This window comes from Hoplias malabaricus, chromosome 6 (assembly GCF_029633855.1).
Source record: "Hoplias malabaricus isolate fHopMal1 chromosome 6, fHopMal1.hap1, whole genome shotgun sequence".
Classification (NCBI taxonomy): Eukaryota; Metazoa; Chordata; class Actinopteri; order Characiformes; family Erythrinidae; genus Hoplias; species Hoplias malabaricus.
In genome coordinates this window covers 25,152,425-25,163,518 of record NC_089805.1, presented here as the reverse complement: position 1 = coordinate 25,163,518, position 11,094 = coordinate 25,152,425, and the positions used below count along the sequence as shown (strand labels likewise).

Below are 11,094 nucleotides of genomic sequence, written 5' to 3'. Positions count from 1 at the left end.
TATTATTATTCTTAAAATAATTGTACAGTCAGTTCTGCTTTACATACATATGAGAGTTCTGGTTAGGAATGGCAAACATGTATTATGCCACACTACCTGTAGTGGTAGATCTAAATTTGTTGCATTCCCATAACACATAGCTTTACATGTAGTCTGTCTTCCACAGCATCAAGCCACTTCACAAAGCACTGTAGGCCTACACGGTTCAAAAGCATGTTCGATTAAAGGGAGTCAGCTCAGATTGTGCAAGAAGTCATAAATCCAGAGGAGCATGCATACTATTTTCGCGTCGGATTGTTTTCGTCACTGAGAGGCATCCATGTGTTTTTCTTTATGTACAGTATGTTCATGCTGGTATCTATGTATGTGGAGAGGTTCCTTAAAAAGATGAAAATCCGGTTCAATGATAGAAATCCAGCAGATAATAAAGCAAAAATAAATTCTTCACAACAATATTCAATTCCCTTTTTCTTGATGTTTTTAGCTGAGATATTTGGTGAATATTAGAATAACATGCAGGCTGCAGGATGCTGGATCATTTCTAGAAACATTAAAGCTTTAAAACCAGGTTTATCTTTTTTTTTTTTTTCTTTTTTTGCATAAAAGAAAAACCATGTCCGAGTGTTTAAAATATCAAACATACACCGGTTAAATAATGCATATGAGAGAACATCACACAAAAAGAATAAAGCCTGGTGAAAAACTTTTTTTTTGTATATCGTAGATAAAAATGCTTCATTTCCTGCTGACATGATGTGTAGAGGTTATGTAACAGCTCACAAAAAAAAAGGTCTAGTAATAACTCTGGAGGTACAGAACCTTAACATGGGCATATTTAGCTGAAATATTATAGGGGGAAAATACACATTTTGACAGCCCTCTCCACCATGTTTTATGAAAATCAGATTTGCAAATTTCCCCCTCTTACCCCAAGAATAGTTAATCATCCAAAATATGTTCAGTGTACAAAGCTTGTATGTCTAGGACTGCACATTCTGTGACTGGTGTAGTGGGTTCCATCATTGCCCCCTTAAATAAGCAGACTGGGGTTTAATCCCTCACCCGGTGTGGCACACTACGTATTAATTTGGGCAAGATTCCTAACATTACATTCACCTACATCTGTAATATAATAAAACTGCAAGATGCTCCGGATAACAGCAGCTAACAAATTCGTTAAAATGTAACTTTGTCACCTAAAGACTTCCACCCTGCATTAGCTGCAGTACAAAAATGTCTTCACACCAAGCCTGTCTTGGTTGATCAACAACACCTGGGCTCGGGAGGGGGGGAAAGTGCAAATTTGTTTTTTTCGGTGAGCCGTTCCTTTAAATCCCTGTGACCAACAGCAGACATGAGTAAAGCGAAGGGTCAATCTGCTTTGGGTTCAGAGTGCAGCAAACAGCGCAGCAGGTCAACAGAGGTCTCCCAGCACAGATGGGACATATGGCTACAGAGAGTGTTGCGTGAGATTAAAGTGATGCCGTGCTGATCACGTCGTCTGACAAAGCAGCTTTGCTTTGTGACTGTGTCGACGGACCAGTCCCATCCCCTACGAGAAACTGCTTCACCTACAGTTGTCACTGGAGTAAATTTGAGTAAAGATTCAATTAAAAGACTATAATAACTGAATGTTTAACATTCCTGCCTAGCTTGTTCATATTTTGGCCCCCATTTAGACACTCATAAAACGGTTAGGCCTAATAAACTTGTAGGAGCCCGACATGGCTCACTACAATATAGAACGATTAATGGCTGAGGAATTCTAGAGCTATTCGTATGTTTCACAGTTTAATAGAATAATGAATGCAGCAATGGACGTACCACAAGCGCCACAAAGAGGACAGTGCTGCACTGAGACATTGAGAATATTATGCAGAATATATAATTATATTATTATTATGACAAAGGAGCAGATTAATATGGCATTACATTTGCCATCAGCTTAAGAAACCATTCATGTAAAATTGCACAAATCTTCACAAGAGTGTATGTTATCAATGAGCATATCGAGTCTGGCAAATCCAAACGCTAGAAAAGAAGAATGTCTGTTTGACAGTAACAACAGCTCAAGACTGAACATACAGGCATAATTATTCACATGTAGTAGGAACAGCATAATTCTGCAGGTGAACCTTGGTCGGAACTGTTTTCAAAAACAGACACAGCGGTCACTGGCTTTTCAAATAATGGTACATAAATGAACAAAGTTAAGTAATTACAGTAAAAAATAACACTGACCCTGAAATGGACTTCACTCTTCGGTTATGCTACTCTGTAAAGTTCACACGAGTATAAAGTTACCATAGTTTTTTTTTTTTTATATTCCCATCCACTTGACTATCTGCCACAAACATATGCCACTTCATTAATACAAAAACCCTAACAGTATTTCCACAATTCACTATTTAGAAATGCTTGCGTTGTGCATATACAATGTACAGAGTTTTCGTGTCTTCTTCAATGAGGTTCACTACTTTCCTCTTTTTAACTCACCATGTTGTGTCGAAAACCTAAACACAAGTCCCTGTACATAATTGTGACTGTAAGTAGTTATATACAGTGAGCAATGGACGGACACATAGTAAAAACAAGAACTGGGCAACAAGCTGGGGCTAAATGAAGCACAGCTCACAGAGAGGAAAAAAAGGAAAACAGAAAAAAGCGGCAGAACTAACGTGAGTGAGTTATGAGGACTAAGTACAACCACTGGGAGGAGGTGCTGCAGGGGTACGCTGTTAGCAGATACGTTTGTATGTGTAGATGTAGCCCTTGCAGTTGGGGCAGGTGTGTGTCACATCCTTGAGGTCATCAATCAAGCAAGGAATCAAGCAGCAGCCCAGATCACAGCTGTGAGAGAAGAGGAAAAACAGTGTCAGTTGATGAGAACTGATCTATTTATTACATTTCATGGAGACTATGATTGTCTGTACATTATGGTCAAGTAGCAACAGCCAGAGTGCAAAAGTGGTTTTCCTGGTCAGGTCTGCCATTTAATCTTTTGTGTGTATTCGTTCATTCATATTATGTAAACATTTTATGCTCAGGGCTGCAATGGGTCAGAGGCCTTTGTGGAATCACTGTACATGAACACACCCTGGACAGTTTCCAGGTCCCTCACAGGGCAACACACACTCTCAAACTCACACCTATGAACACTTCTGAGCTGCCAATCCACCTTACCAACATTTGTTTTTGGACCATGGGAGGAAACTAGGGAGAACACACCAAACTCCTCACAGAGTGTCACCTGGTGTGGGACCTGAAACAACACCCTCCAGGTCCCTGGAGCTGTGTGACTGTGACCTGTTGCGCCACTGTGCTTACTCTGCTACAATCAATCAATCAATCAATTAAATGTATTTATATAGTGCTTTTCACAACAGAAAGTCGTCACAAAGCAGCTGTACAGAGATCCAGGTCCAAGCCTCCTATAAACAAGCCAAGGGCAATAGTGACAAGGAACAACTCAGCGTACATGGAAGGAACCAAGACTCATAATGGGGAACCCATCCTCTTGGGTCGACACCAGAGAGCACAACGGATAACAAAACAGAAGTCAAAGTGAACTGATAGAGGTAATGAGTTATAGTAATGTGAAGGTAAAATATCAGTGAGAGAGAGAGAGAGAGAGAGAGAGAGAGTGGGGGGGGGGGTCTGATTCCAGAAAGCTAACAAAAAAAAATAATACTATAACTATGGTAATAAGACAGGGCTGGTACAAAGTAGTGATAATATGTAAAACCAACTATAACACTGTATGGATTACACTGTCAAGAAATTTGTCTGTGGTGGTACCTTTTGCTGTCACAGTGGTGGTACCCTCAAGGGTACATTTAAGTACATTTAATTATGGAACACAACTGTACCTTATTCTATATTAATAGTAGATTTTAATTGTAGATTTCATCCCCAAAACTTATACTATGTTGTTATATATCACACAGCTCTATAATGAAATCTTACAGATATTCATCTCTCCTTTTTGGAGATGAGAATGTAATGTACCTTTAAGAAACGCAAATATACTTTAACAGCACTGTTGTAACTTTAAAGGTACATACACACTGTTTGTACCTTCAGTGACCAATAATGTACCTCTACCGTAGCTTTATTTCTGAGAGTATAGGGAGTGGATTGGATTTGAATATGCATACAAACATTTTCCTATCTGGACACGGGTCTATAAATGCTAAACTATTGAGAACAAGGGATACAATGAAAATTCTGGAACCGAAATGTATCTGCTTAAAAAAAGACACTTTCGTTGTTCAGCTATAATAATTTTTACTGATTAATGACGTTTTTAATGACGTTGTTACCATTTTCTAGTAACATCAGCCATAGAACATGAACTTTATATCTGAAAAGCTCCTGTAGATGTAATGTGTAGGTGTCTCAACAGTTTTGTGCATATAGTATATTAAAATCTAGGTGTCTCATAACGTCCTCAAGTTAAGCAAAAACATAACTAAAAGTTTAGTTTAGATCTAGATTGTGTGTGGTTAAAGGCCAGCCCAGAGAAAACAGAACATTCCACATAAAAACATCAGCAAAATTAAACATTCTCTGCCCTTCTGAATATCCTTAATGCTTTTGTTTTACTTCAGTTTGCAGTTTGGTCTACTGTAATGCTTTGGTCAGTTAGAGACATGGCTTGTCTGCAGTTTATTGAAACTGCTTATTCTGTTTTATAGCCAGGGGGAGCATATAATACCAGTGCTGGCCTCTCTCTTCACTGACTCCACTGCCTATGAGCCACAGAACAGACTTTAAAATTGTAGTGCTCATGTACCAGGCTTAAAACAAGGCCCCAGCATATATTACCGAGCCTTTACACCCTCTTAATAATGTGAGAAGCCTAGGTTCTTTAAATCAGGGCCTGGTTCCCAGAACTAAACTAAAAGGGAACTGAGAATATGCAGCTTATGCCATGAGGCTGTGGAAAAATCTGCCCCTTAATATCAGTGTAGTTCTTAAATTAAGTAGGTGTGGGTTTAATTATTTTTCAGTGTTTAATACTTTTTAAATTATTTTCTAAACATGGGTACAACCAATTATCTACCAAATCAACTTACCCCACAAAGAAGCAAAAGAGACAGAAGAGTGTGTTCAGGAGGCCCACGTCATGGCTGATGCGAGTGATAATGGCCTGCTGACAGTGTGGACACACAGTCTGAACTGGCGCTGACTGAAACATCTCACCCTGCAGCACTGTGACTGTGGTGGCAGCCCCCGGCGGGGCAATAACTGTTGCTGTGTGACCCGGAGCTGGGCTGTAGTGACTGGGTCCTGGACCAAACTGACCCGGCATAGGTGGAGGAAAGTGACCAGCAGGAGGGTAGTAACCACCTGAAAAGCAAGACAAGAAAAAGACTCAATTCATAAAAGTTTCCATTCATGTTTCATTCCCACAAGAGAACATTTCCCATGCTTCTGAGAGCTAGAAATATTAGTACCGACTTCAAAATGTTCAAAAATGTATGCAATAATTTCCTGTATGATATTATGATTTATACCTTGTATGACACTCTTCTGTTTAAATGCATAGCCCAATACATGTATTACTGTCTGAACTGCCTAATATTATTATGTGTATTTTAAATAATGGCATGCCAGAAAAATAATCAGCATAAAATACAACATGCATTACCATTTAATACAATCAGTGGCAGGCTTACCATGTGGATGTGGCATTGGCATGGGCACAGGCATTTGGGCCTCACCAGGAACATGTGGGGGAACAAAGTATGGCTGCATTGTGGCCTCATAAGGTGGAGGACCATACATTGGCTGACTCACTGGAGGTCCAGTCGTTACTGGAGCTGAGCCTGCTAGAGAACAAAAATATGAGATTATGTTATCAACCAAGTGTAATGAAAACACCGCAATTAAATAACTAAATATGTATTTAAGAGAGGCTGGCCTGGACAGAAATATACAGGCTTTGGACACTTGTTCATATTTCTCAAAAACCCTAGGGATGTGCAAAATTATCTGAATCATATATGAACTGTCATGTATTTGTTGTAACAATATCTGCAAACAACTGATGTTTACATTTGACCAATATTTGAGGATGGCTTTATTTTGCCTATGCATTGCTGGAATACTGCGTTTTGGAAATATCAGAATTAACTTTTACTGTCTTTATAATCCTTCATCAAATATTTCACTGTAATGCTTACTCCTGTGGTTCTAGTATTGGTTTGTCAGTATTGGCATTACCATCAGCTTTTACAGATGCATATATTAAAATATTTGATACTGACATAACCCCACAATTCTCATATATATGCATGAAATGTTAATAAATATTTAATTTTACATTTCACAATTAAATATGATTTGTAACTGCAGTTTGATGCAGTATGATGCACTCTGAACTTGCTACAGTTTATTAACCATTACACATATTATAATAACAATAATTGTCTTTTTTAAAGGTCTTTGTTGATTAAATGTGATTTAGATAAGGCTAAAATGTTTGTGCCATGACATAAATACTCGGGCCAGCCCCAAAAACAGTCTATAACAGACTGTGATTCAGTACATGTAAATGAACCTGGCATATTCCTTTCCAAATATCTTTTTCTAGGTTTAGTAAAAAAAAAAATCAGTACTGAGATGTTTAGGGTAGGAATATCAAAAAAAAACTTGAGAACTGACTACTACAGCCCTACTGATCACAGTAATAAAGTAGTAAAAACACAGAGTTCTTTCATTTTGTTTAAGCGTTAATTGTTTGGGACAATAACAGCAGCCATTAACAGGCATGGCTGGTTTTCTTTCCAGGTCTCCTTGGTATTCTCTTGGCTTTCACCAACCCTGTAATTCAGCACTAAAAGCTAAAGACCATTTCTAAGTAGTAAACAGAAATGCTTAGGTACTAAAGAAGCCTTAACAAAGGTCTCCTTACTTAAAGCATTTTTGCATTAAATATAACCTCAACTTAACATATATGACAAAATATGTGTAAAAATATGTACAATGTCTTAGAGATATTAAAAAAAATAGATGTACCAGAGACTGGAGGTTGTCCATTCTTCTCCTCAATGAGAGGGGCACTGGGGCCCCCTGGGTAGGGAGGAGGGGGGTCGCTGGACATCCTGTTTCTTTGGAAGGAGGCTTCAGACAGGAACTGTGCCCTCCTACAGACTCTGTTGGTGTTTCTAAGCAGAAAAAAACAGTCCTGGCAGTTCAACCCACACCATGCTCTGACACAGCTGCACTGGACAGATTGCTGAGGTATTGCATTAGATCAAATTGCCATAAATTTGAGTTTAGTCCTCTAAACTGGCTTGTTCATAATCTGTAAATGGTCCAGCTATGTTGCCATTTGTGAGGATGTTAAATACCCTATATATAACAACACTACAAATGATACAAAAATATTGGACTTCAGCACCCCTATTTCTAGTCATTAATTTGTACAACAAACATCTAAAGGGTTTTCAGAGGTATACAGTGACACCAGACAAAATCAGTGAAGGATGAAGGGCAAACACTGTACCTGGAAGTTCAAAACAAGGTTATAACAAAACACTGGATTACATATTCAAAACATTTGGGAAGTACACTAAGCAGAATCACAATGCACACAGACAGTTATGGAAAGCTCCACATGCTGGAATATTCAAATATTATTTGAGGTGTTATCATGTACAAAATATTTACAACAGTTTCAAAAAGAATAGGTTTGTTGTTCTAAGGCAAAACTGTACTTGATATACCATTTTACATCAAGCCACTGGGAATTACTTTTGTTCATCGTAGACATGGTAGACATTTTGAGTAAAGTCAGAGGAACTAACATTAAGTAAATGTTAAGCTTGTCAGAACAATAATCCTAATTCACCAACCATCCACCTGAAAAACATGCCAAATATATACTGATGTAAAATCGAATCTCATACTGAGTTTCAAAAACTGTGATGCAATACACAGCTAACAGTCCTTGCAGACAGTTCAGCATGATCTGGATTAGGCAAACATTTCCACAATTCAAATGCTATGATATTATCAGTGATGCTGTTTTTTTCCAGCTTACATAATAATGAGAGTACCTCAGTGAAGGTGAATGATGTACATGTGCATGACTGAACGCTGTCTCTGTGTCTCATGTCAGCTGATGACTAACGTATTAAGCAAGTAGGTTAGGTGTCAAGTTCAGTGTCAGGACATCTATTTAAGGCTATGATAACGAGCCATTTAGCATGGACCTACTGAGAGCATGCAGGTTTTTAAAAACTAATATAGCTGTAGCTTACGAATATAATTTATAGACTGGTACATTCCTCTAGTTCTGTTGTTGGTGTTTCATGAAAACAAATATGAAAGTAACAATTTCTTTTCTCTGTTTACAAGGACAATAATAAGAGGTTTCATGATGATGTTGTCAAAATAAGCCACTGGAAATCACAGGGTATTTACAGACTAGTAATTAAATGTGTTTTCAACGTACAAAAAAATATCAGCAGATAAGCAAATGATTGTGCATTACGTACAAACAAGTAGAGGTACTAAGCCAATTACCAATTTGGAGTTTTGTTCACACTGATAAGAATAGGAATCAGAAGTCTAATAAATGCCAAACGTCTCTAAAAGCTGCTTCACAAGAATGTTATTGTGCTGTACAATGACCTGTTGCCTAAGACACTGATTTACAATAGATTTGAGATATGTGTGTTTTAATTCTTTTACAGTGGAGGGGTATGTGTTGCACACTACCATAAAAAAACAACCATACCCCCCACTATTTTACCATCATCATTCATTAAAAAAAAAGCTTTCATAAAAAATCTCCTAGGGGGTATTCCACAAAGTATTTCTCGGTTTACCCAGATAAACCAAAAGTTAAGCCTTCCCATCAGGTAAAGGGCTGAGGATCCTTACACCTGGACAATCCACAACTTTGGGCTTATGATATCCAGTTAAACAGAGAAATCTTGCAGTTGTTCCCCTGGTCCTTTAAATAATAAGTCAGTTTTCTATGTTGATGATACAACATTTGGCTCCTTTCACTACCACAAGAGGTCTGAGCTGGTAATGTGTTTTTTTTTTTGTTTGTTTGTTTTTTTTACGAATTTATTCACGTCAAACTACTCTGAAAGCACTGTTTAAATGTCACCCATTGAATTAGTCAGAAATGAGTAAGAAATCGGCGGTTTTGTCCCTTTAAGTGTGCAATTTAAACCGAGGACTGTCCTTATTTATAAAAGAGAATGTGAAAGTGATGCCTGACAAGGTTTTGCTGTCGTACTGGCTACATGTTACTAATACATTCATAGGGTAACCTTATTCCTTCCAGACCGTGAATCATTGGGGAATTAAAGTGTGGGTTCTTCTAGTATTTTCTAAACGCTTCGTCCCGATTACACAACCGTCCTGCAAACACTGGTACAATTAGTTTGTAGCTTATGTAAAATTAATGATCTTAGCCTTATAGTGTGATATTACGAGGTCGGTATTTTAAAAAAAATATAGAAATATAATAATAATAATAATAATAATAATAATAATAATAATAATAATAAACAAAACCTATAAAATCATCGTTGCCCTAATAAATATTATATTTAGGTAAATTAATTAATAAGTAAATTATTACCAGTGATTCATGGCGTCTGGTTAAAGAGTAACCGTAGCTTAACTCAAAATGACATAACACAGAAGAAAACACACGCCCACATCAACCAAAGGCACGTCTCAAACAGCTCCATAATCCCTACATAGTGCACTAGCTACACAAGTCACCAAAATTTCGCGTGTATAGCCAAAAAGCGGGCTAAAATATAATCTCTATATATAGCTATGATCTAGCCATCATATGGATACATATCAATACCGGGTAGATTACGCCGTTTTGCTGTAAAACCCATAAAACAGCGAATTACTGGAACACTATATAGGGAGCAGGGAATGATTTAAGATTCAGCTACGTACCCCAGCAGCTTGACAGTCCAGCACTGTATTAGCACTGCTGCTATATTACATTGTTCTCTCTCACTTGAACAGAAGAAAATGGGCCACGGCTATCAAATCCTGCTGAACCAAATCGAGACATCACACAGGACAGCAGAGAGTGCTGTAACGTTAACACTCGCGCATCTTACAGATCACGACAGCAATAATACACACGGGACACTTTCTGTTCATGCGGGAAGATAAAACATCACCACGTTAATCAAGATGTTGTCCGTTGAATTAACCCGATAGATTGGCATGGTCTGGATGAAATAATCAGTACTAAACGGCGCCTGGAGGACCCCGGCTCCGTGAACGTGTTTCCTCCTAACGGTAACGACAACTCAGGCCACCGTTATCCACAGCTCCAACTTTAACGGCTATTAAAAACACTGTCGGCTCACCCTGCAACCCCGGAGAGGAGAACACTTAACAGAAGTGACGTGGAGAGGGAAGGCTTTAAGTTACCTGGATAAAGAGAGTGTCCCGGGTGAGTATCAGAGGATAAACACAGCTCCTGGTTCAGTCCGCTCCTCCACTGCTCTCTCTAATAACATCCGCTGACGGAAAGGATTTGACGTCACCGAGCAACAGACTCTAAGAGTGCGCGCCTTTCTCAGACTCGATGTTACCTCGAATTTACTTCAGCATCAAAAACTCTTAACTCACAAATGGACATTTTTGGAGTCCCAAACGAAATGTTTAGACTTAACGTTTCCTTCTCTCAATAGTTTCCCGTCATGACTCCATAATGGAAAAATCCATAATGTGTAAAAAGTGGCTTAACTTCACACCTTCGCCACCATTCAGTACCTGTGGATTCATGAATTTCACATTTTTATCCATGTTCAATCTAAAACTAATATTTTTTTTTGACAGAAACAATAAATCTGCTGATTTGAAGTTGTCTTTGCAACACTGGGGTTTCAATGTGAAAATATCTGCCATGATTTTGACCTCTTATTTCAATAATGCTGGCTGATATTAGTTTGGCACTGCGGTTAAGCCAACCGCCGTTTGAGAAAATACGGTTAAACTGGCCACACGTCTGATGTTAGTGCGCGTATACTAGTGACAGAGCGGTAATGCTGTGGAAGACCTGAATGTAAGCCCTTCATTTTAAAGAAA

At 38.3% G+C, this 11,094-nt stretch overlaps 1 protein-coding gene across 4 annotated transcripts; it reads right to left on the bottom strand.

The window, feature by feature from the left end:
• Positions 1–5: 5 nt before the first annotated feature.
• cdip1 (cell death-inducing p53 target 1) lies at positions 6–10,562 on the bottom strand. Of its 4 annotated transcripts, XR_010803618.1 has the most exons (6): positions 10,435–10,562; positions 7,024–7,172; positions 5,682–5,834; positions 5,079–5,352; positions 2,679–2,850; positions 7–378 (listed from the first exon to the last, which is right to left on the bottom strand). XR_010803618.1 is itself a non-coding variant. In XM_066673609.1 (5 exons), exons 2-5 carry the CDS (start codon positions 7,106–7,108, stop codon positions 2,739–2,741), a joined length of 621 nt encoding a protein of 206 aa, XP_066529706.1. In that variant the 5' UTR covers positions 7,109–7,172; positions 10,435–10,562; the 3' UTR covers positions 6–2,738. The 4 variants fall into 4 exon arrangements, 3 of the variants coding, with proteins under 3 accessions (XP_066529706.1, XP_066529705.1, XP_066529704.1); XM_066673609.1 differs by having other exon boundaries at positions 6–2,850; positions 5,682–5,831; XM_066673608.1 differs by lacking the exon at positions 10,435–10,562 and adding an exon at positions 9,946–10,322 and having other exon boundaries at positions 6–2,850.
• Positions 10,563–11,094: the final 532 nt, after the last annotated feature.

Excerpts from the sequence above, each read along its gene's own strand:
- cdip1 (XM_066673607.1), bottom strand. The coding sequence starts at position 7,108 with ATGTCCAGCGACCCCCCTCCTCCCTACCCAGGGGGCCCCAGTGCCCCT. Across the intron at positions 5,835-7,023 it reads TGGACAACCTCCAGTCTCTG|CAGGCTCAGCTCCAGTAACG; the intron begins GTACATCTATTT and ends TTTGTTCTCTAG. Across the intron at positions 2,851-5,078 it reads CTCTTTTGCTTCTTTGTGGG|CTGTGATCTGGGCTGCTGCT; the intron begins GTAAGTTGATTT and ends CTTCTCTCACAG.